Consider the following 25,838-nt stretch of genomic DNA (forward strand, 5'->3'; position numbering starts at 1 on the left):
AATGCTTTTGCACAGGAAGAATTCCTAGTAGTGTCCACACACACGTGTACTTTGCAGAAAAAGCTTTAGGTAAAGCATTAGGGTGGAGGTGAGGTAACTGAAAATGCATGTTTAGCTCTGGCGTATGCATCCTGGGGAGAAAGGAGGTCAGTTTATGATTTGTGAGTGAGTTTTGGGAAAGCTTTTTGGTCTCTCTGATCTCCAGTTTTCTTCTTGTAACATGGAGGCAATACTGCCTTTCTTTCAACTTCTCAGTTTCTCACTGTTGAAATCATCTTATCTCCTATGTGTCACTGGTTTTCTGCAGCTGCAGTGGCCCATAAGTTGGCAGGCCGTGGGCTGGTATTTTTCTTGCTAAGGGCTTTACTTTCTCTCAAAACAAGGATTTTTGAACACTTGACACAAACCAGACCCATGAAATTGCCAACAGAGAAGTGCAAATTGTCTCCTTTTCTCCATGTTTCCTTAGTTCCTATTTTAATAATCAAGCTCTGACATTGGAGGGCAATTCTTCAGGAGCTTCTGGAGTAATCTTCTCTGAAAGCTGCTGAGAGCAGCTTGTGAAAAGAAAAACTTGCAGATGATGCAGACAGACCTTTTTTGGATTCTTGAAAGATTGATCAGGTTAGAATTATTTTTTTTTTAAATCTGATTTTTAACACCTCTTCAGAGAAGTGAGGTACTGTTCCTGCAATGTGTAACTTGTTTTTGTGTTGGTTTTTTTTAATGCATTCGAATGCAGAATCCATACGTAGGCAGACTGATGCCTATCCCTACTCATCTAGCACCAAAAAGCAAAATTCCAGTGATGCTGATTTACACTGAAATTTTACAGTGCATATTAAGCTATTCTAGTCTGAGTTTCCCTCTTCTCCATCTTTTCTCCTCCTTCCTTATCATAAGCATGTTGTAAAGAACATTTCAAAGATGTGGACATGTTGCAAATATCTAAAAGGCACTGGAGAGAAGAAAAATCCAGAATTACTGTCACCTTCTGATACTAATTATGTAACTTTTGCCTGTAATTGGAAAATATTCTGGAAGGAGAACATTGCTCTGAAGTAAGTGCATAGGGGTATTTTCTGGTTATTTATTGAACAGGAATCATCAACAGCAAAATTAAGTAGTGGAGGTTTTGGTGGGCTTTTTTTTGTTTTGGATGACAATTATTTTATAGGAACAAACTGTGTGGTATTTAAAGGAAAAAGCTACTCTGAACTTTCAACTTCATCTTAAGAGACATTTTGCTGAGGAGACTTGAAGAAGGGAGGTTAGGAAGAAGTCTCTACTGAAAATGTTTGGTTAGCTTAATGCTGGAATAAGCTCGTCTCCACTGAAATGCTGAATCCCATGAATAGGAGCCCTTTGTTTGCATTACAGAGATTGATTGTTGTATTATGTCACTGTGAGACATTTCTGCTGAAGAACATGTGGTTACCCATGCTCATCCAGCAGTGAACTTTCTCAAAGAAGGGAATCGTGGGTTGTGTTCTTCCATCTAGGGAGACTGGTTTTCAGTTCAGATGTTTTTTAGCTTGTGAATTTGCCTTGTTTCCTGTGTGATATGGCATGTACCAGACATCTGCTTGTATTGTTTGTTTGGCTGGTTTTGAGTGGGTTTCAAGAGGGAAAGAGAATGTCTGTGTGTGTTACAGTGGGTGAGAATTTGTTAAGTAGTGATTTTTATTTTTATTCTTTAAGGTGGCTGGCTAGTAAAGTGCCTTTTGAATCACTATTTAATTTTGCTAGAACTTTCTCTTGATGCTGCAGTGCTGCTTTCCAGGGTGACTAGAACTTAGAGTAGGCATGCTCTTATTTATTTAAATATGAAGTACAAGTCTGTGATGATAAGCTCTCTGACATTCAAAATGTGAGTCTGTGTGTGACAGATGAGAATGCTTAAGCTACCAAAACCGGAAGGAGTGGGGGCAAGAAAATGAAAAACAAGAACCCCCTGAAACCTCTGATAGAAACTTCCGAGGAGAAGCAGGCATATTCAGAAACTGGAACACGTGTAGCAGATATGTTTGTGGAACATACTGAAGTGTTTTGGCGTACAGGATGGGAGGGTTGTTGAGATACAAGATATCTTTGAGTTTGCATGTTTGTTTATTACGTTTGTGTTTCCCTAATGATAATTTGCCAAGTCGTGTAGGATTTTGTTAGCTAAAAATACGGATCTGGAAGAACTGTGTCTTGGAAGAATTTTGGATACCAGTTGAGATGCAAATGTAAAGAAGAAATGCACATCTCAGAGGACATGGAATATGATTTGGCTTTTCTTGATAAAATGTGAAGTGTACAGTTACTGTGCAGATAAAATAGCCTTAAGTTGTCCTTTGATAATGTATGCCTTGACTGTTAATGGCTGAAGTTTGGTATGCGTATAGATGTGTATAGAATGTTGGGATGCCTTGAGTAGGAAATGTACTGCTGAAAGTAAAGGTAAATTCTGGTTAAATTTAGATACTTTTTTGGTTGGTTTTCAAATCATAAAGTAGGAACAGCAGCTCCCTGCTCCCCAGCACTTCATTTATTTTGGTAACAAATGCATGTAACTGACTTACTAACATCTATATAATGCATGATCCTGAACAGAATAAAATGGAGCTACTGTGAAGCTCTGAGGGAAAGAAAGAAGTGTACTGGATCAAATCATGTCCCTGTTACTGCACTGGGGAGTATGAACTTTCTTTCACATGCCTGAGTTACTCCTGACTGAGGGGAAGGTTTGGTTGCAGTCCTAGTGGGTGTGAAATTTTACTGAAGAAAAAACAATACAACCATGGATGTCACACGCTGTACGTTTACTACAACTCGCTGCTCTAAGCCACTTTTATAGAGGTTATTAGGTGTGCTGTACACCAAATTGAAAGTCTCTGGGCCTCTGTATTCTGGCAGGCTGTAACTGTTTTCCTTGCTTAATACTAGATGAGGTGAAGCAAGTAAGGCAATAGGAAAAAAAAAGTGCCTGCAGACGTAATTAAACTTAGATGCTCCAGGCTAAATTAGATGAAACCAAAATGTAGCTGATAGGCATTCTCACAGAATAAGAGCACCCTGGAACTGAAAATGGTTGAGGTTTGCACATTACAGGTGTCTGCACCTTTGTTAATAAGTACTTCAGGGCTGAGGAGGTGTGTTTGTAGAGTTGCCGCTACAAGCAAGCTGTCTATTGCTTTTGGGTAATTGTTGCCAAATGTAGCTGAAATATCACCATTTGAATATTTTTTTGGATTTTAAGAAAAGTTGAAAAAGAATCTTCTTGCTAACCTGTGCTTTTTGATAGATAAGAAGGGAAAGATCTTCAAAGACAACATAAAGTAGAGATCTGTATTGTAGTAGAAAACTGTTCTCTTTGTCCTCTGCTTAGGCAGAAGTCAAAACTTGGTTTACTGTTTCTGTGGTGTACTGGTGGATGACATGGGAATGATATCTACTCGATGTGGTGTAAATATAGCTACTAATGAAATAAAGGAAACAGATGACTGTGTCCCACAGTGACAAGTCTTAGAAAACTGTAAACTGGAATTATCCTCAGAAGATTCTCTACAGTTGTGTAGAAAGCCTAAAATAAACACTTTCTGCAGAGAATAATTTGTTGGGGTGCACTCACAGTATGTTTTAGCATAACAGATGATCATAAGAGCAGGAAAACAAAATTGAGCTTTCAAAAATGCACATTTTTTCTTTATACTCCTACAAGTGCATATTGCAAACAAAGCTTAGTACTTGCTCTTCATGGTGCACAGCACAGGAGCCAGTAAGGAGTCATTCTGGTGCTTCTAAGGCTGTTTGACCTTCTGCTGCCTCTAATTCCTGTTATTATCTTTCTAATCCTCAACTAGAGAGATGACTTATATCAATATTTTTCCATGCCTCGGGAGGGGTAAGCAGATTTGTAGAGTTCCTAAGCAGTGAAAGCATCTACCCCTTTTTGTCTTGCAGATTTTTTTTATTTCACGACAAATAATCGTTTATGAGGATAATTATAAAATTTTACATAGTCTGAAATAGTTAGCACTGCTTTTTGTCTGGAGATTTCAAGGTTATAGAAGCCTTTCACAGCCTAAAATGCTGATTAAAATCAATTCTGATTTGTCCTTAGTCTTCCCAGCTGATGAAAGTGATTCTCCTTGTGCACCGTCAGATCAATTATTTTAAATGAATTCAATGATATAGTGGGTCTGTGTACTTAGCAGAAAACAACTTCTGAACTGGCCCCCATGACCTCTTACTGCCTGGTATTGCTGGACATAGGAGGCGAAGTAGTCTCTACTCAGACCCTAGAGAAGACTGAATTAATTAGTCATTTGGTACCTCTTAACGTGTGACTGAGACCTAAGCCTTTGCTATAAATTATATATAATATATGTAATTAACAATGCTACAGATAATGTCAATGGAGAATAGGAGGTTGCTATGACTAGATGGAGCTGAGTTTCAAACTCCACGCTAAGTCTTAGTATGGAAATGTTAAGCCCTTACTGAAGCTCAGAGATGTGCAAGGGCAAGCTCTTGGCCTGCCAGTAGCAAAGGCAAAGGCATTGACTTGCCTGGGAAGACCATTTGGAACTACAGTGAGGGACAAGCATGGAAGGTGCACTGTACTCACAACACTTTCTCAGGAGGTGAGGCCAGAAATCTGTACCTATCTCTGCTGCATATTTTTGCCACTAACCTTCTCCCACCACCTGTCTTCCCACTGTGTCAATATGCCTTGAGTTGTCAAGCAAGTCAGTTGAAATGATCTATGTGTCAGCCCACACATGACCCCTGAAGCTTATTTGTTCCTACTTTCTCCTCCTCCAATATGTTTATTTTTGTTGTTTGGTGTTTTTGAAGTTGAATTGGCTTCTTCTGCAATTTAAGTCCGGCATGCTGCAAGGACAAAAGGGCACGGTAGTGAAAGTCTTTGCACCCTTAGGACTATAAAGGCCCTGAGTAGTGCCTTCAGTCACCACGTGCTGGCTGTGTGCTTGGAAGAACAAGTTGCTGGTGCTTTGTTTTTTCTGCTGAAGAGGTTCCCAGGTGGGCATCAAGTGTGGAATGTCACATCTTTGTTCTGAATGCAAGGCTTAGGATTTAAACGTGCCAGATCTGTTGTGTGAATTTGGGCAATATAGAAAAAGTGACTGCCATGTGGATGAGGAACATGCAGAAGAGTGTGTGGATTGCCCCCATGCATCTCCAGCCTGAGGTCCTGACGAGTACTGGACACTGGGAAATGAATTAGTTCAGATTAGAAGAATGCTTTTACCTAATCTCTGTTGGTTGAGAAGATTATTTACTTTTAAAACCTTGTAACTGAAGTGACTAAATACCACTCAGCATGCTCTTCTGTCTCCTGCCTCCTCCCATGCAGTGTCTAAAAGCATGAGCTAACACAGGCAGGCTTTCTGCAGCCCTGGGTGGCTTGAGGAAACCAGCATAAATGATGAGTTGCCTCAGAGACAAGATTTGGAGTCTGTCACTGCTGTCTGGCAGCAGCCCAGGTTTGGAGGAGGAGTGCTGTGCAATAGGGTTAAGTTTGGGAGCATGCTGAGGAATCTCAAAGAGAAAAAGCCCTCTAAGTGAGCGGCAGCAAACCTTTTGGACTTCTGGCGTCACGTTTATCTTCAAGGAGAACCATAGGCCTTTACTACGTGGTATCAGTGCAAATGACAGATGCCGACAGCTTGTGCTTGTTCACCTAGAGTTAACCCAGTTCTTCTGAGCCCAGAAGTTGTTCCTGCTGCTGCTTTGGCCAACTGGAGACCGAGCAAGGCTATAAGGAATGGGGCGAGACCCATTCCCCAGTCCTCAGTGCTGGCACTGGGCCTTAGAGAGCCTTGTGGTGCCAAAGCATGGCTTTGGTAGGCGTGTGGACATGGTCCCTACAGACTGGGAGTTATTAATAGACATTCTGTAGGCTGCTGCTGTACATAGAACTATTAAACAGGGCAGGTTAAACAATCCACCCTGTCAGTAATATACTTCTACGTATGTTTAGACTAGCTAAAGTATAGGTCCTTTCCTTACTCTCCACCAACCCCCACCAACACGCACACATTTTCCCACTAGATTTTTCTTCTTTGTGGATCACTTGGTATACAGTGAAAAGCCCTGGATTCCATCCAGCCTGGCCAATAAGTTTCACTCGTTAATAAGAACTGCTTGTGTACAGAGCAAACAGTCCTCTTCGGTTTCCTAATCAAAACAGTTGTGCTGCCATGTTAACCCTTTTGGAGCTGGAGGCACAGATTGCTGTGCTACCTACCTGCTGATCAGGCAGTTGGACCTGCATGGGTTGGCTTTGCCGTGCCAAATTCAGGGAGCCCATACTAAAAGAGAAGACAGTCACACCTTTTCAGCTCTGTACTGGTGCTGGTATTGCTGAAATAATCCCTGAGCTTTCCACAAGGAGTGTCCTTTTGGGGGAGGAGATGGGTGAAAGAGATCCAAAGATACTGGCAACACACACCTGTGAAGTGTGTGTTACCCTGCAGTCAGGTGAGGGATTTCTGCAAGAGACTGAAGAGTATGGCAAGGATAGCAAGCACAGAAAGTAAACAATCTCAGATAAAGACCACAGCAATTATTGAAAAGCCATGCCTTTAAACATGTGCCTCTGACCAAGTGTTTTAGAGAAACTAGGTTACACACATACTGCTGTAGTTAGAGACTACAAGCAATAGCTGTGAAAATATGCAGCCATCAGTACAGAGGTTCTCAGCAGCATACCTTCATATCTTCCCTTCAGCACATTTCACGTTTAACCTTTCTGCCATATTGCTTTGTAGGTCTGTGTGATTTACTGTTTTTCTAAGTAATTTCAATCACTAGTCCTGCATTTGCAGTGCACTTAATCTGCTGTGGTAATCTCTAGTGTAAAGCTTACTAGGAGATGGATCTGGTAATCTGCAAAGGATGAGCAAGGGAGGAGCGTGCCGGGGGCAGAGGAAGCAAGGTGTGGGAGAAGTGGGGCAGAAGCTTTGTGGAAGCAAGAGCAGAAACCATGTCAGATGCTGAGGAGGGCAGCTGTGGTAGGGTGGCCGAGCTGTTTAGAGACTGGCACTGAAAGTCTGGAAGCTGTCACCAAAAGTAGCTTGAGCGTGCCAGAAGAATGCCACAGCAGCTGCCACACAGTGCAGGGAAGCAGCAGCAGATGGGGGAACCAGGGGGAACTCCATAAGGCAAAGGCCAAAATAATGGAGAAGCATAATATCATGGTTACTTTGAGACTTACAGAAACTTCTAGATTTCAGACTCTTAATCGAGCTGCATAGATTTAGGGAGCCTTGGAAACCTGTTTTTTACTGTGACTTGTGTCACTTGGCTTATTTTGTCTTGCAGGGTTTGATTGAAGTCTCTATTTCTGCAGCAGAGCAGTGGTTGCGAACTGTATGCAACTGACTCGCTCTAGCAGAAAGGTCTGTTACCAAACCATGCTGCCAAAAAGTGGCTTTCTTGATCCCCATGAGCATCTGTTGCTGTCCTGGATTCTTTCATTTTGAACGTGGTTCCTCGGGCACTGAGTATGCAGCACCCAACCCAAAGCTGCTTCCAGAGGGCATGTGATCGTCAGGCATGCCATGCTCCGCTTCATATATACAAAGAAAGAAACTTGGAAAAAGTTTTGTTATCCCTCTGAGAGTGCTTTACATAATGCCTGAGAGGCTGGACGAGATGAAAGTTCCAGCTTTACATATGTGTTAGCCCCTAGCTTGCATATACATTAGTTCACTGCATGGAACTGGCTTCTGTTGCCATAACTTCCAAAAAAGCAAATTGGGTGGCAGTAAGGGGGGTTGAAAAAGGTATGGGGAAAAGCTCCACTGTGTTTTCTCTCTCAACAGTCAGAATTAGTGTGTGAGTGGTAGTACTTGGGTGGCCCTGGGCTGTGGGATATGAGTCCTGCAAGGCTGGAGTGCAGTAGATACGTCTTTTACTGCTTAGAGTGGCAAACTGACTGGGCCTCACGTGCAGATCTGGGAGTCAGCCCTGATGTGGTGTTCCTAGTTGCTGTGCCTCTCCTATGAAAATACAGTAAAATGTTCTTTTCAATAACTGCATGCTTGGAAATCTATTTTGGGATTCTTACAGGCATCTGCATCAAAAATCTCAAGCAAACACCTTCCCCATCAATCTCCAACCATTTTTGATCTTTTTCCACCACATGTTTAATTGTCATGTCAAAGTAGTAACATTTTTACTGCAAGCATGCTTGTAAACCCATCCACACAGCACTGTGCTTCCTTTGGTCTGTGATGCGAGTATGATGCTATGAATTTTAAAGTCTTTCACAATATGAAGTGGAAAAAAGTGTTAATCAGAAAGAATTATGTATTGTGCTTAAAAAAAAAATGCCCTGAAGAAGTCTTGCCTTGTTCTGAAGCATTTTTTGAGTAGTCCATTAATCAGTGTTTTAAACCCATTTTTGATGGAAACGTACTTTAGGGGAGCTATTAGCGTATCTTAAACTGTGCTTCTGGTTTGTTTTGTTTACAGGAAAGGTAGCTATTCAGAAAGAAGATCTGCAGAAGTATCATAACAGAGACACCTGGTTTCAACTCCAGCATGTTGATGCCGATTCGGAAGTACAGGTGAGGTGATCTTGACAAAGGAGTGTTTGTAACAGGGCCATGTAATTGCTTCATGGGCTCCATGGCCCAAGGACAGGTGTGTTGCATCACTGCAAAAGAGAAGTATTGCTTATTGGTATGGTCTGTGTTTCATTGATATTTGCAGCTTGTATGGGGTGTCTGTGCATAGGCTGAATTATGAGTGTGCTTAAGTCAATGGGGCCAGGATTCTGCTCACAGAAATAATTAAAACTTAGTGAACTACCAGGATTACTAATACAAGGAAGAGCGTGGTTATCTGCTAGGTATCAAATAACTTCAAAACTTTATAAATAACTGTTGTAACTGTTGATTCCTTGGGGAGTTGAGCCAGCTTGAAGATAGTGCCTGCACAGATACTATCTTAAAGGATTATATGGGCAGGTTGTCACAGGAATGGCAACAAGTACATCTCAGACAAAACAAAAAAAACAAACAACATAAAACAAAAAACCTATTCCTTGCCAGATTTCTGGGCCCTGCTCCAAGCTGTTGGAGTGCTGAAGATAATATCGCTTTACCTCTGCTTCTACTTCTCCCTCTACCTCTACTGAGTTTGGTACTTGCAGACAGTGGTGCACAAAACAACTCCTTCTTTTTTCATTGTAAAAGTTTCTGATTTCTATCACGATGTTAGGTCTTGTGAATACAGTCATTATAACAAAACAAAAAATTAAAGTGCTGTAGCAGAGTATTAAGTGTATATAATTCAGTTACTTTACTAATTTTTTTCTATTTAAAAACAACAACAGCAACAACAAAACAATAAAAACCAAACCCACTTTTGAACCACAGTGTTCACTTAGGAGCTGAGATATTGTCTGACTTGTGCAACAATCTCCAGTAAATTTAATGGGAAATGCTGCTGAGGTAAGCGTGTGCTAGGGTTAGAAATAACGTATTAGTTTTCAGTTTGCACACTGGTCTGCCCATACTAAGTCAAAAAATGGCATACTGAAAATCATTGCAAAACGTAGCGTGGTTATGTATAGTGGAGCATATGCAATAGCATATTCAAGGATAGGTTTTCTGTTTATTTGGAGTGACAGATCATAAGCTGTTGTACACATGATGCAAAGAAAGCCTCATAACAGCCTGTTCAGTCTGTAACATTCTCCTGTAGAATATCGATCCTCTTTAATGCCACATTTCGATGCTGATGGTGATGGAAAGGCTTTTAATAGCCTTTTAACATTGAAGTCTATTTCGTTTACCCTTGCCTCCCTTTCTTCTTACCCCAGAACCTCTTGTGACAGTGACTTTAGAACAATAGGTTTAGTGTTTGTTTCCTGCTGGATACAAAAACTTTCCCTTTATAATGTATCAGTTGAAAAACACTGATATTTGGATAATCTTCTGCGTAGTTTGTTCTGGTGTAATGTTTATGCAGAATGAGCTTGAGGAATCTTTTTAGACCCAGGGTACTTTCTAGGACAGCACAGGTAATTTAGACTGTGAGCTGAAATGTTTGCAGCCAGTTTTTGGAGAGAAGAGGAACACGATGTTTGCTGGAAAGCATATTCCCTGTTTTTAATTGCACAGTTTATCACTTCCCCTGTTTCTTTACAAGAGCCCAAGAGTTAAAAGCAATTTCTGCACTCTGTAATAAACATTTATCACAACTAGTTTAAAAATGAATAGCACTCTGATGGTTTTATCTATTTACTTAATTTTTCCACAGTCTTTTTATTAAGTATTATATTAAGTCTTAATATTAAGTCTTTATATTATATGAGGGCTTTGTGCTTTACGAAACAGTGGGAGCAAATTTGTAAATATTTTGTAGAAATTTTTATGTATGGGAAGATAGCCAAATGATTGAGTATTTTTGTTTGTGTTTTTTATAGTTGCGGTATGTCAGTATACAACCTTCTCCTAAACACTTTTGCATTTATAAGAGAAAAGAGTGTTTGTAATGTTAATGTAATGTTAAATATGCAGTGTTTTCAGTTTTTCTCCCATTTTAAGGAAAATCATTTAAGACATTCTAGGTGATTAATACTTATAATGACTCATACTAATACTAAAAATCAGAAAGTTATTTTAGTGCGGCAGCTGTAGGTTTATCATTCTAGCAGTTGTCCCCATTGGCCACATATGTAGGGGATAAACACTGAAACGTGCCAGGAAATGCCTGAATCTTACTTCTCTTTTAGTCAGTCAGCGGCCTTAATACTATTTTCCATGTCATAGAGCACTTTATGGCTGTTTAGTTATGCATCAGAGCACTGCATTGAGGCAAGCTACTGTCACTCCCACACTCTGAATAGAGTGAGAACTAAGTGTCAATGAGAGTGTGACCTGCTTGAGGTCATACAAGTCATAGTGATGAATTTAAAACAAACAGAACAAAACAAAAGGACTGGTTTCTAATTTTCTCTAATCATTGGACCATGATATGACAAAAAGCCTAAGTGTTCGTGTGCAATTGTTGTTTGCCAAGCCTGAAAATATCCAGGTTTTAAGCACACCAAATAGCAGAATCAGAAATTGCAAACCAGCTTAGAATCAGTGGATTATTAAAATATTAATGACATATTAATGATCTTGGGTGCCTTGGTTCTCAGATGCCCTGCTCTGGGACACGTCCAGCCTTATTTTTGAGAACGGAAGGATTGACTTGAAATTGTGGATAACAGCATTTCTGATGTAAAACTGGTATTTTTAGCTGGCTATCTGCAGTGTGCATAATGAGAATTTTGTTATTGACGTGGTTTGGACTTCACTTCTGTGAGTTATGGAAGTGATACAAATTTTGAAACGGAAATACTTCTCTCTGTTTTCCAATATAGGGATTGATATGTGGTAGGAAAATCAATTTCATTTTTTTGCAAATGGAAATGAATGTTGAATTCCAGTGTAATGGAAGTGGAGTGCATTTTTTAAGAGTCACTATCCCTGGAGACGTTCAAGATCCATGCAGATATGGCACTATGGGACATGGTTAGTGGGCAAGGTGGTGATGGTGTTGGAGTAGATAATCTTAGTGGTCTTTTCCAACCTTAACAATTCTGTGGTACTATTTCCACAATTTTTTCTTAGAATCTACTGCTTCAATTATTCTGATGCTGTAATCAAAATGTTGGTGATAACATATAACAGCATCAGACACAGTTGCTGAGATATTTAGCTCAGGGCTTTGTGATTAGTCTTACAGTTTTCCAACTCTGCTAATTCTTACTGTCTTACAAAGATGTTTTGTATTGTCAGGAGTCAAGCTAAGACTGATAAGCTTTATGGTAGGTGAGAGTGTTACTGACAATTGGACTGCTTAATCATCAGTCTACACAGTTATGAGCACTGCTGTCAGATGCTTTAATGCCACAGCCATTCCTTGCTTGACAGGAAGACGTACCTAAGTTCTGCATGATTGCTCATCTTGAAGGAAAAAAGTGGGCATTGTCCATCTGGGCAAAGAGTGGCTAAAAGGCAGGTTGTCTTACAGCCTGCTGCTGTTCCGTGTGCTGCACACTCCCATGCCAAGTGGTAGAGATGCTCTGCAGCAACTCAGTCCACAGGTGCAGATTAGGCTTTACCAGCCCACATGTCTTTTGTGGCTTTGGTTCATCCTTTGTTTCAACATTCACCATGCTGTCAGCAAACTAACTAGTTCACTGTGGGCAACATAGTCAGATGCACCTGAATTTCCCTTAATTTGAGAAAGTATCTAGCAGCAGCCTTAGAACAAAGTGGTGTGTATTTCAGCAATGGACAGTAATTGCTTTTTGAGGTCAACAGGTTTTTATTCTAGTGGCGAATTGGTGCCCTACAGCTTACTAGCTGTTTTAGCTTCTTATAGCTTTTTAATATCATTTCCTTCTGCAGTCCTGTTAGTACATACTCCAACTGCAGTTCAGATATAACCTGCATGATAAGACTGTTGTGCTGTAGGGAGTTTAAGTTTGAGCTCCTCTGTGAGACAGATTATTGAAGTTAACCAAAATTATAATTGTTTGTCGTATGAGTATGAAATCACATCTTCTGATGGAGCCTGCTAGCTCCTCATTGGGACACTACAGTGCCTACAGCTAAATATGTGTCTCACAGTGCAAGTGCTTGAATGTTTCAGTGGAAATAAAGCAGGACTTGGACCATTACTGGAAACATTAATATTCTATCTCAGTGCAATAATTAAACCAATGGGGCAGCCTCAGCTGAGAGTGGAAGGATTGACAGCAGAGGACAGAAGTTGGTAAGCTGTTTGCACTCAGTAAAAGCATGGTCTTGCACACTTCCCATACAGTGTGTCTCTGCTAGCTGTTTGTCTTTCAGGACTTGCCGTTTTCTCATTCTCGTGCATTTTGATAACTGGAAGCAAAAATTTGCTATGCCGCTGTGTGTACGTGTCTCCTGATCCATAAATGATTGCCTTTCCTCCACATGCAGAAGTTTACTTGACAGTAACTGATTCACTATTTGCCTGGGGCAGTAGATGACAGGTTCTCCCAGTGGTCCATATGCTCTCAGTAAAGTCTGATCCCAAGCACACATCTGACCTTTCAAAACCAGAAAAGGTCTCTTAGCAGTTTTCTTTTTTTTTTTTTCCCCCCATGGTAACTTCAGCCCTTCACAGTTCAATCTGTTTTGTGAAGCTTGAACTCTGCAACCCAAATACCCTTTGTGCATATGTAATCAGTGAAATGATTACCCTGCCTGTGGCAGTTGGGCTGAAACTAGATGGATGATCTTTGAGGTCCCTTCCAACCCAAGCCATTCTATGATATGTTTGTATGGTAGGAACCAGAGACATTCTGACTAATTTCAGAATGCACTAGTGTGTTCCAAACAATATAGTCAGTGTATGTAAGAGGGAGAAAAATACAGGGAGAGTTGCATTCTGACATGTTTTCCTATGCAGGCTCTTGCATTAAAAAGATCCCATTTTCAAGTGTTCTTTGAGTTGCTTCCTCCACAGCAGTGACAAATGTAGAATGGTCATGTTCTCTTGCAACAGAGTTCTCAGTATTAAATGGCAGTGTGTTTTCAAAGCCAGTCATGCTCAAGGTCTTACGTAAAATTAGAAGAGGACCTAAAAAAAATAACACAAGTAAAACCTGACATGAAAACTTAAAAATTGCTCATTTCCCTTTCCTTCTCATAAGAGCTTTGATGTGTCTGAAATGTATCTACTGAGTTACTGAAAGTACGTAAGAGGCAGAAAACCAACACTGAGGAAGCAAATTGTCTCGCGTTTTAGCCTTCTTGTATTCAAGACCTTGTGTGAAAAATTTAGTGATGTTAAGAAGTAATTTCTTCAAACACCAAAAGTCCTTTCCTTGGCTACTACATTAGCATTTTGCTTAGCCAGGCCTTTCATTCTGTTGAACTGTGCCTGTTCTTGAGTGTGGAGTAATATAACTATCAGTCAGTGGGCTGTACATTATGAGTGGAAAACATTGGACATAGGTATAACTGAAGAATATGTATATAATCCTTTTGTAGGTAGAAATCTATGGAAATCACTTTTGTTGCTGAAAATCACTACTGGCTCTGTAATGCTTGCTGTATTTTAGATGGAAGAATATATTCAGGGCACAGTGTGCTGCTCAGAAAAACTCTACTCCTTTGTCAGCACCTTCCCATTGAAAGCAGCATCTGTATTCCACGCATCAAGTTCATGAATGAAATCCTGGCCTTGCCAGGGTGGGAGGCTTGCCACTATTTCAGCAGAGCCAGGATTTCACCACAAGCTTTTGAATTAGCTCTACTAAATTCAGTCCTGTTTGACAGTTGAAGAAGTTGATCCCAGATCATCAGAGGAGTTTGGGGATGTGTTACTGTTGCTTTCTTTTGCCCTACTTTCATAATATTGTGGAAGTTGCCATGGTCTTTCCCTGTGTCTGTTTCCTGTTGTATAAAAAGCATTAATTTATATATGCAGAGAGCAAACTGTACTGAACTTGAATGGTTCCAATGTTAATTGTTACTTTTCTGGAGTATATGGGCTCGAAGATAAATGAGGTTAAGCAAATTGTCTTTAGGAGCAGCTGCATTAGGGTGATAGCACTCCAGTGACTGATAGAAATGTCTGCTCTGTTGAACAGTGAAGAGCATTGCATGCCTACTGTCCAACTCTGAAATTAACAGTGTTTGTGTAGATATTTAAATTCTTCTGGCATGAAGATGAGTCACCGACACATTCTGTGCAACCCCACTGTAAGCATGACTGTATGCAAATCTAAAAAGAAGAAGCTGCTTCCAGATTTGGTATCGGCTTTCCACCACAGGCAGGAAATAAATGGGTGTTACCCTCTTTTTAAATGAACAGTGGGTTTTAGATTTCCCCTCTTTCAGTTGTTTTGAAAAGATGTGAAATCTCTGTTTTGATAAAGTGGGAAGATTCTCAAGGCTGCATGCCTACCAGTATAATTATTTCAGAGAACTGAATTGCTTACTGATGTTTAAATGTTTCATAAGAATGTCCATGTTAATAAAAAGGAATGTTTATTAACCTGATCCTGCTTTGTTGCTGTATTGAGTTTACATGTTAGGGGTTTTGAAGCTGTGAGCAGAGCCCAGCAGTGCCCCATGGCTGTCACAGCCAGCTCCAGCTGCTGCAAAGGGAGCCTCCACTGCCAGAGCTGAGCCACAAGCAATGCTAGGTGTGCTCTGGGAGAGCAGAGTAAGGAAGGGAGAACTGCTTTTCTACAGCAGCTGGGAGTGAGAAATGTGAGAGAAATGGCCTTGAAGGCACCAGGGTCAGTGCAGGAGGAGGGCAGGAGGTGCTCCAGGCACGGAGCAGAAGCTCCTGCAGCCCAGGAGAGGCCTTTGGAGGAGCAGGCAGTGGCCCCACAGCCCACAGACACCGTGCTGAGCAGATGTCCATGTGCAGCCAGCCATGGAGGAGTCTGGGGCAGCAGTGGAGGAGGCCCATAGAGAGTCCTGCAGGAGTAGGCCTGAGCTTGGAGCTGCAGCCACTGGAGAGGGGCCTACAGTGGGGCAAGAGGGCCGGGGGGGGCTCTGCCCATGGGGACCCATGTGAAGCAATACCTTAAGGGTAGGCCCTGTGGTATGGAGCCAAGTTGCTGAGTGCTGGGGGAGCTGCAGCCTGTGGGAATCCCATGGGGATCAGCTCAGGACGGATGGAAGCCCTTGTGGAGTAAGGGCAGAGTGATCATGGAGGAGTGGCAGAGACAATGTTATGGACTGATAGCTGCCTCTATTTCTTTTTCCTCTGTGCTGCTTGAGGGGAGGAGATAGAAGAGGTTGGATAGGGGGAACGTGTTTTTAATCTGCTTATAGTTCTCACTGCTCTAATCTGTTAGGAATAGAAAATAAAATATCTTAATCTCCCTGTGGTGATTCTGTTTTGCCTGTGGTGGTAATTGGTGAGCAATCTCCATGTCCTTCTCCCAAACCTTAGTTTCTTTCGTATTTTCTGTCCCTGTTCTTTTAAGGAGGGGGAGTGAGAGAATGATATGGTGGAATTTAGCTGCCCATCAGGGTGAAACCACAATGATGACAAGACTTCCTCCCTATGTGGATGTGAGAGCACTGAGTTCAGACTTACCAGCACAGACAGGCAAGACAGTCTATCTGGTTTTGCTCTGTTACTTCTCAAAAGCTAGCCAAGAAACATGGCGTGTGGTACAGAGCACCTACTGATGAATAATAACTTTGCATTGTTTCAAAAAACATACCTGGATTCTCCATCTGCAGAGCACAATTTGTCTGAGGAAAAAAATCAGGTGCCTGATAGTTGCATCATTTATCGTATCAAAGTATTTGAGAGGGACACGACAAATTTCAGGGCTGACAAGTTACAAGATTTTTGGTCATATTCTTCCTTTGGAAAATTGTAAGGGTTAACGCTGCGCCTTGTGAAGGTGCTTTGTCAGTTACTGAGTGGTTGTGACGTGCTTGCATTTGTTTGCACATATAGAGACTGACCAGACATCAGTTCTGCTCTGCATAGCAGTTACAAATCCATTCAGTGTTCATTACGTCTGTTATACTTTCATCAGTAACAGTCTGGATTTTATTCCAGATCTTTGTGTGCAGCACCATGGTCCAACAACCCATCTGAGGTGATCTGGAGCCTGACCCTTACACCTTTCCCAGCTGCCTGCTGTCCTCTGCTAAAGGAGAAGTTTTTACAGCAGCAGATGCAGGCAGCAAAGCAGACAAGCTCACCCTTCTGACCCAGGCATGCCGTTGTGTTGTGACCTTAGATGGGGCTGCTCTTCGTATTGCAGAGCTGGATTTACTGAAAGCACAAACTGCACCCTTACTCTTTCTTCCATTACCTCACAGACAGCATTTAATGAGCCGTTAGAAATTGGTAGGTTTTATTGTTTGTTTCTAAGCTTTACCAGTGCCAGAAAATGACATCTCAGAAAGCTGCCCAAGAGGGTGTCAAAATGGACTGGATCTAGTTACTTTTGCCTGAAAAAAAATTTGGAAAGACAGATACAGCAGTAGTACAGCTCATCCCATCGTTCCCAATGGTCTCTGTACAAAAGCAAGTTTTTCCAAGGCTCCTTTCTGCAGACTGCTTTCAGTGAAATGCCTAGCAGTGATTTTCCTGTAGCAAGGGAAAGTAAACCAACGTCACAGGGGATGTTACAGTCCTCAATTTACGAGATTCCAAAATAATGAGATGCTGGTATTGGCCACGGGCCAGTTGCTTTGTCTAGCCCTCTCCCACAACCCATTCCTGTTCCATCTCTTCCCTTCTTCATCTTTCAGAGTTGGAGTGATACTGCTTGCAGCCGTTCTGTACCAGCAGGAGGAAGAGTGAAGAGCCAAAGGAGGGTCCCAGTCCCTCTTCCTGTACTTCTGAGCAATGAGCAGGGTTGAGCTGAGCTGCAGAGCTGATCCAATTGAGCTGTGCTGGAATAAGGGTCCCCATGTGAGATAAAGCTTTGAAAACTTCCATGCACACACGCTCTCACTTTAGAGGTGAAAAGTGTGCAACAAAGGTAGAATAGTGAGAACTGGCATGATGGGTGACCATCAGTTGTCCAGCAGCCTTGATTGGTACATTTTTTTACCAGTCTTCTGGTATCTTCTATTGTTATTTTGCATATGATCCTCATATGTGACGATAGTTGTCTCGGTATTTTATATTCATCCAAGCGAATTTGGATATTTTGTATATTGTTGTTTAGAGTTAACGATATATATGTTGTTAACATCTTCACTTTTTAACGGTGAAGTATTTTTGAAAAGTGTCCCACAGTACAAAAAGAATGTACTTAGTGGAGATGTAGTTGATACTTCCTTGAAGATATGACTTAATGTATTAGGTTAACTCCTGTTTTTCAAACTTCAGCAGACTGTCAAGAGTACTTTGTGCATTTGCTGGAGCTTAGGAAGCAGCTTAGAGATTCCTAGTGTTTATCAGTGCTGTTTTTGTTTTTTTTTTTAACTTTTTCCCTGGATCGCAAAGATCAGACCCAGGGAAAAATTGGGTAATTTGAATTAACTCTCAATCACAGAGCTGTAGGGTGTGAGTTAAATTTCAGCTTAAAATGTGTGCTCATTACTGCACTAAGAAACGTGGTGTGCCAAGCGGTGTGTCCCTCCATCTCCTGCACTGTAGGGATGCTGCCTCTAAGGCCCAGCCTTTGCTCAAAATGTTAGAAGCGACTCGTACCAGCGTGGCAGAACTCTGTCAAAACAATAACCATAGGATAATTTGTAGTTACGTGTTTTCTTTCCTCACTTGACATACTGTGTTTAAATTAAACCAGAAATTTGCAACTGCTGGAAATGTGATACAGGTAAGTAGTGTCTGTATGCTTCTACTTACTGTACAGCTGTCTTCTGGTGTTTCCGTCTTTGGTAACTTACAGTTACATTCCAAGGAGAAATGAAATGGTGTAGACAAGCTTTTCCTGTAACAGTAAAAACAGAACTTGGATTCTGTTTTTCTTTCCTTTGCAAGGTTATGATTAGCTTCAGTTTGTTTTTCAGTCATTTGTGTGGTGTATTTCTTGATGCTTGGTAGCATTAACATGACTTGTTAACAAGACTAGAACTTCATTCTGTTATTTTCTTCGGAAAGGCAATCTTTAACAAGCGTGTATTTTTTCTTAGGATGGCCTTTTGAATGTTTTGTTCATTACTGATTTCCTTTTGAGTGTTCTTTACTTGCCTGCAAGAAATTCAATCTACTGATGACTTCTTTAATCAGGGACTGAAAAATGGAACCTGGCTGGTCCCATTATGGAGTTTTGGATGCGAGTAGGAAGGACACTTGACCTATCAACCCACCCATCTATATCATCTTGAGATTATGAATAAGGAAGTGTTGTTCAGCAATTGAGTTGATACTCCTTCAGCAGCTCGTTCCCTGAAAAAAATCCTACTCTTCCAAATGTGAAGTGTATGCTAATGAATGTAGTCGTTTCTAGGAACATCCTGATGTATTTTCTACGTAAATGTTTTAGTTATTAACACATTCTACTTCAAAGTTGTCAAACCTTCAGATTCTTTTCTGAGTTTGTTTGTTGTAATGAAGGAAAAAAAAAACCCAAAGCCCTCTTTCTGATAGGACACAGGCTTGGGATTGATCCTGGCTGTAGTCCTTGGATCCATAACAAAGATTTTCTCAGAACCAAGGCATGATGCTTCAGGTGCAGAAAGGGGGCTCCATACTTGGTATTCTGCTTCATTGTCTCAGACAATGTTGTTCCTGCTTACAAATGCTGTCATCAGCTGTGGGCACCTAATACAGTTGAAGGTTCTACCTGTTATTATAGTAGTTCTTACAGTAATAAAAAATACAGATATATTTGGTATTGTAACTGTTGATGTTCTGTTGAGTTAAATTGTACGTAAATATATAATCTTTCTGTTTGTTACATTGAGTTCACTATAGATGATTAGCTGACCTTCTGTTAAGTCTTGATTTTTATAGTACTGATTTATTGCATGGTTTTCTGTCCTCTCTTGGAAAAACATGCAATCTTTGTAAACCAACAACTAGCATTGTGAGGAAGTAAACTTACTTATGTTTTGTCTAACAGCACTAGTGATTTGACAAAAAGCATGCTGTTTACATAGAAGTAACATTTTCTATGAATTAAGCCTGCAAGTAAGTTACGTATTTAAATATATAAAATAAGCCTTATTTAAATATACTTACATATTTGAGTTTTTAATTGGAAGTAAGGAAGTTGTCTGGGAATAGTCACAAGGCTGCCAGGCTGAGTGATCTTGTGACCTTCGTTTTGCTATTTGAAGCTTTGAGTCACTTTCTCAGCAGCTGGCCATTTTCTGAGTCTTCTCCAGAGAAAAATGAGAGCTAAAAGAAACACTGGCTTTCAGCCTGGAGGAGGTTGCACTGTATTTTTTCTTAATGTAGTCGGGAAAATGTGTGAAGTGCTGCTTACTCGAGAGCATTTTTGGAGCTTAATTTTGGAAGTAGGCAGCTTCTGTTATAATTACTTAATTTGAGCTGCATCTAGCAAACTGGCACTGTAAACAAGTTTACATTCAGGCTCGCTTAAGTGTATGAAAGCATTCTTTATTTCCTGAGAGAGATCAGTCTTGCCTTTAAGTCAGCAGATGTATCTCTGTAAAACCACTTTACTTTCTTGGCGTTTTTCTACAAGAGGATATTTTCTCTAGAGTTCCTAAATCTCTTTCCCTGTCTCTTAACTCCTTCAAAGCTCATTGCTGGTTTCTCTGATGAAGATAATATGGAGGATATCAACAAAGGTGGCAGCAGTGGTTATACAGGTTCATAATCTAAATTTGTTCTCTAGAGCCCCATAGTTTAGCGCTAGTGATAAAAAATGTGGAAGAGAGAGCAGTGAAAAACATTGAAGAACACTGGAAAATAAAGCCAGAAAGCTGTCCTGAGTACTCCAAGCACTCAGCCAGCTCTTCTTAGTTCCTGCTACCAGTATGTATGATTGTCTCTGTAGCAGGAAAAAGTTTTAAACAGGTGGATCTAGAAGTGGCCTTATGCATTTGTGCAGGAAATGCTTGCCTTGTTCATGAGGACAGGCTCAGTTTGGGAACGAAATGACATAGGTTGAAGTTTGTGTGCGGTGTAAGGATAAAGGAGGGGATTGATTTCTTTGTTAAAACGAACATGAAAAATCAGGGGTATGAGACACAAGCTCCATGGGATTTCATTTATATAGCTTGGAGGGATCTTGTTTTCTTGTTTTCTGTACGAACAGCAGTGTCGTTTGCCATAGGAAAACAAGGAAGCATGAAGTGAATTCAGCATTGTGCAGTAAAACTAGTCTCTAGTAGGGAGTGTATCGAAGGAAGGAAGAAGAGACTACTGCAGTAATAAATGCTGTTATTCACTGATTTCCTCGGGACAAGCCTTCAGGCACTGGCTTCACAGAGGGAGTGTGAGGCATTGGCACAGGCTGCCCTGGGAGGTGTTCAAAAGACATGGAGATATGGCACTGAGTAATATGGTAGCAAGCATGGTGGTGATGGGCTGACAATTGAACTAGATGAGCTGAGAGGTCTTTTCCAGCCTTTATGATTCTATGATTCAGAGTTTGTTTGTACTGCTAAACGTAGGAGGGCTGGGAAGTGAGCTTGAGCTGAACTTCTGAGTGTCTGTGCCATTTGTTAGTGCACTCCCCGCTCTACTTCCATCTGCTTTCACCAGCTTTCTTCCAGACAAATTTGCTGCAAAGGAGGTGGATCTTAACAACATAATACAAGTAGGGGTCAGGGTTTGATCTTCAGTCCCTTCTGTTTCGCAGGATAGGCATCCTTTGGCTGGAGTTCTGGTGATGTGAAAAAAAGAGAAGTCAGATCTGGAAGATATTACAAAAGGGTTGGCAATGTGAGTTGAGATAACATTGAGTCAATAATTCCACCTACATTAGAGCTAGTGGGGTACATTTTAGGGTGCTTTGGTAACAAGGGTGGAGTGGAAGTAGTTTTAAAGATGAATGACTCAATTTTGGCCATCATGATAGAAAAAAAGATGATTGGACAACACTGGCATGTCAGAACAGATTAACAACAAAATTTATTTTCTGTTTACTCTATCCATATATGGTAATAGTTTTTGCCAGTGGAACCAGATGCACGTGTTTTGAAATGTAATAGACCTAATGAGGGTAGTGCAGTCTGTATTTGTGATTTGACTTTATTTTCTTGGCATGTTAGAGCATCAGATTTTGGCCCAAGTTGCAATAAATTCAGTGTGACAATTTGGAGTTGAAGACCATATAGCAAGTTGATGCTATGAATGCTAGTGATGTGTTTGACTTTTTTTTTTTCTCTTTAGTTGCCCTCTGTAATTTTACTGGAACTTGTATCACAATTTTATCTTATTTCTTAATTTTTGGCCCCTTCAGTTTTCCAATGTTTTAATCACAGAATCACAGAATCACAGAATGGCCCGGATTGGAAGAGACCTCAAGGATCATGAATCTCCAACCCCCCTGCCCGTGGTGTCCCCTGCAGGGCCACCAACCTCCCCATTTAATACTAGACCAGGCTGCCCAAGGCCCCATCCAACCTGGCCTTGAACACCTCCAGGGACGGGGCATCCACAGCCTCTCTGGGCAGCCTGTTCCAGCACCTCACCACTCTCTCTGTAGAGAACTTCCCCCTGACATCCAGCCTTAATCTTCCCTCCCTCAACTTAAAAATCATTTTCCTTTGTCCTGCAGTTATCTACCCTTTCAAAGAGTTGACTCCCCTCCTGTTTGTAGGCTCCCTTTAGGTACAGAAAGGCTGCAATTTATAACACACTGATGTGATACCTTTTCAGTGATTGTGCTGGAGATCTTTGTTTGATATTTATAATGCTAAATACTAATAAAGCTACAACAAAATATTTTGTCTCCAGATCGCAGACACACCATTTCCCTCAGTTAGTAAAACACACAGAAATAGAAAAGGGTGGGGTGGAAATGAAGGATGATGCACTGAAATCAAGTGAAGTGGCTGTAGAACTGGATTCCTTAAGAGATAAAATATGTCAGCTGCACAACTGTTAACTAATCTTTAAACCTCTCCTGACATTGCTTGTGTTAACCAACTCGTTTTGTTTCCAGTTGGAATGGTGTGGCTGGGTATGCACATGATTTTTCATGCGTCATTTTTTGTTGGTTTCAGGGAAAGGTCCACCTGGAGCTGAGACTGAGTGAAGTCATAACAGACACCGGTGTCGTCTGCCATAAGCTCGCAACACGGTAGGACTTAAAGCCATGAGGAAATACAGTTACATACAGTATGCAGCGGTTCATTTTAGAATCGTTTGGGGAATCGTGGCATTGACTGGAAATTCAACGTTCTTAGGGTCAGATCTTAGTTACGGCTTTGTTAATCAGCGATATTCCTATGAATTTTTTTACAGGATGGGATTTTTTTTGTTCTCCTTTTCTGCATGTAATTGACACGATTTTCTTCCTAACACTTTAAATGTTAATAAATCAGTTAGTCATTTTAGAAATCGTAAAAACACATCCAAGGCTAATATCCTTCTGATTTGCATTTTAAGGGCGTTACTAGTTAAGTGAAGTTGTAGCGTAGCTTATATGGTAACAGGGTGTTACAAAGCTGACTCAACAATCAAAAGTCTGCTGTCAGTTATTAAAGCAGTCTCAGAATCTCACTTAAATTACCTGAAACCTAGGACTCAAATAGACATCAAGATTTTGCCTTCATACGAAGAGTAAGAAGGCCATTGCCCAATGACCATAACAGACCTTTCAGACGGTTACTTCAAGAGCAGTGGCAGTACTGGTTGGCTTCTGTCAGAAATCTACCTTGTGTTCTGTGTGTGGCAGAATGTCATCAAAATTGAAGCGTTAGTATCATACATTTCCAGCTGGTTGGTAATTATTTCAATAGAGAAATGCTCTGCTAGTGAAATTGTGACCAACCTTATTTTCAGACCAATGTTTGACATTTCTTTGTTGTTGCCTCTGCAAAGGCTTTGCTTAAAAAGATACAGTAGTCTTTGCAGCTGAGATCTATTAACAAATGCAGATGTTCCAGGAGGTTGATCTCCATCCTTCTAGGCTCACGTGAACATGTGGAGTTTCTGATCTTGCATGCCTGTGTATGTCTTTTCTAGACACATAGTCCCTACCAAAGCTCTGTGAGTAGGCATCTTTGAAATCTTCTGCTCTGTAGTCTGCCAGTTAAAAAAAAAAAAAACAAACAACATAAAAATCTGATGAAGCATGGTGAAATTTGCTGTGTAGGCACTGATCTCCAGGGCTTTTGCTAACACAAACCATTTGAACAGAGCTGTACCTCTTTGAGGTCTAAAGTTGCCATGTCAGTATAGCTGTACATCATGTTGAAGGCCCCAGCCTTCATTTAACTACTGCTTGAGGACTTTTTTGTGTCTTTTGCCATTTTATAATTTGAATATGACCAAGTCATGGTGTTTCTGAGAAACTGGTTTTCAAACCTGAAACTATTGTGTCTTAGGCTGGCATCTTTTGCTGAAGCGTTGTTTCTGTTGTCATAGATCCTAGGGCTTTGCAGGAGAGGGGGAAATGAAAAGTGGAAAAGGATGGTTTGTTGTCCTACTCCACTGTCTGTCACCTATGTGAGGGCAGATGTGTATATGGGGTGTTTGGACCAGTGAGCTTATCACTACACTTGGACTGTTCCTCGCAGCAGGCCCAGAAGATAGTGTGCCGAGAGAGGGAAAAGGAGCAGAATTGTTCCAGTTATCAGTTTCATTTGCTTTAGTCTTTCTGGAAGTGAGCAGAGCACTCTTATGTGATGCAGTGCAGCAGGAAAGGCCTCTGTCTTTATCCTTTGAACTCCAGCTGTGAGGTAACACCATGGGGAGTCTGACTCTTTGCCAGCAGAGATTACATGGAACATCCTTTCACTCTCACCATGATCTGTTTTGAATAGTTAGGTGATATACTGAAGGACTTTTAAAAGTGTTTTTCTCACTTTGTTTTTGTTTTGAGGGATTATGCCATACCGCAGCCAGATTTTGTCTTCAGTTAAATCAGATCTTGGTAACATTGCAATGCCAGTCCCTTTTTCCAGTGATATTCCTGAAATGCTAGAAATACAAGTCTGAAATGGTCCTTCTTAAAGTCTTAAATGTACAGTTTTTTGCTTCATGGAGAGCAATAAGGCAGTATCAACTTCTGATGCAGCATTTTTTTCTACCTTTCTATTCATCTGACCAGCCAGATTTTAAATCAAATTCTTGCCTTTGTGGCCTTGCTTTAAACACTATTCCTTTTACTCTGTTCAGTACAAAGAAAATACTTTGAATGGCTTACACAGCATTCTGTAATTTTGGTTTTGAATGTATTGTTCAGTAAAAACAACGTATTAACTGAAATGTGTGTAAAAATTCCAAGGTTTTAGCCACCGGCCTGTAATGCTCAGAGGTGTTTGTTTGTTTGTTTTTAAACTTAGATCAAGCTCTTGGGTCTTAAAAACAAAACCTGAAAATCAGATCCCATGCAGTCTTTTGTCTGCTGAAGGTATCTTTCCTGGAGTCTTCCTGCAACTCAAGCACTCTGGCTCTGGCTAGTTTCCACAGCTATTTGTTATTTGGGTGGTAGATCAGAGGGAATTCAGAAATAAAAATCTTTCTAGAGTATGTAGTTCTATTGGTGCAGGTTTTTATGGCAGTCTGTCTTAAGAATGTCTTACGAATGAGAAAGACACAGGGAATAGTATGGAAAAGGAAAGGGGAATGATTACATCAGGAAGAAAAGCACAGAATGTCATTTGGCATTTTCTTCAAGGTGCACGTTTTTGTTAGGGGGGTATACAGCAAACTGCAGCTTTATAATGCTTTTCAACACTGTCTGAAGTCTATTTCAGGTTTGTTCATAGGCATTTTGGTTGTAGTGCATAGACATGCAAGAAAGAAGAGCAGTAATTAAGCAGTGCTTCACTAGATCGATATGGAACCAGAAGTTGCCAAGTGAGAAGAATGGCAAAGATGGGAGGCAGAACCTTTGTTATAGGTGATTCATGAAGTAAAAGTAGAGACTGGGTGAATTAGAGGAGTGCAGCTACCAGATGAATGTGGTGAAAATAACTGTTGATTTTATTTTTTTATTTTTTTTATTTTTTGAACAGCTCATGCATTTGTTGCAGTGCAGAAACAAGACAAAGGTGTAAAACTGTGACAACTGAGAGCTTGTCATCCCGTGAACTTCCTTGACTTCCTATACATTTTTCCTTTTTTTTTTTCTCCTTAGATGAATTTTGGGACTCTTGGAGGCAGGAAATGATTATTCTGCAAGCTACACATAGATAAAGCTGATTAAACAATCCAGGAGAGCAAAAAACTGCTTCCAG

General features: G+C 40.8%; 1 protein-coding gene across 3 annotated transcripts in view; it reads left to right on the plus strand.

Annotated features, from left to right (window-relative positions):
- Positions 1–25,838, plus strand: part of RASA3 (RAS p21 protein activator 3) — a 172,533-nt gene that overhangs the window by 93,323 nt on the left and 53,372 nt on the right. For all 3 annotated transcript variants that reach the window (XM_048962474.1, XM_048962466.1, XM_048962483.1), the window contains exons 4-5: positions 8,491–8,585; positions 22,656–22,732. In XM_048962474.1, coding sequence (XP_048818431.1) covers positions 8,491–8,585; positions 22,656–22,732 — 172 coding nt within the window. The remainder of the gene's footprint in view (positions 1–8,490; positions 8,586–22,655; positions 22,733–25,838) is intronic.

The sequence above is a fragment of the Lagopus muta genome, chromosome 1, assembly GCF_023343835.1.
Source record: "Lagopus muta isolate bLagMut1 chromosome 1, bLagMut1 primary, whole genome shotgun sequence".
In the NCBI taxonomy this organism is placed as follows: Eukaryota; Metazoa; Chordata; class Aves; order Galliformes; family Phasianidae; genus Lagopus; species Lagopus muta.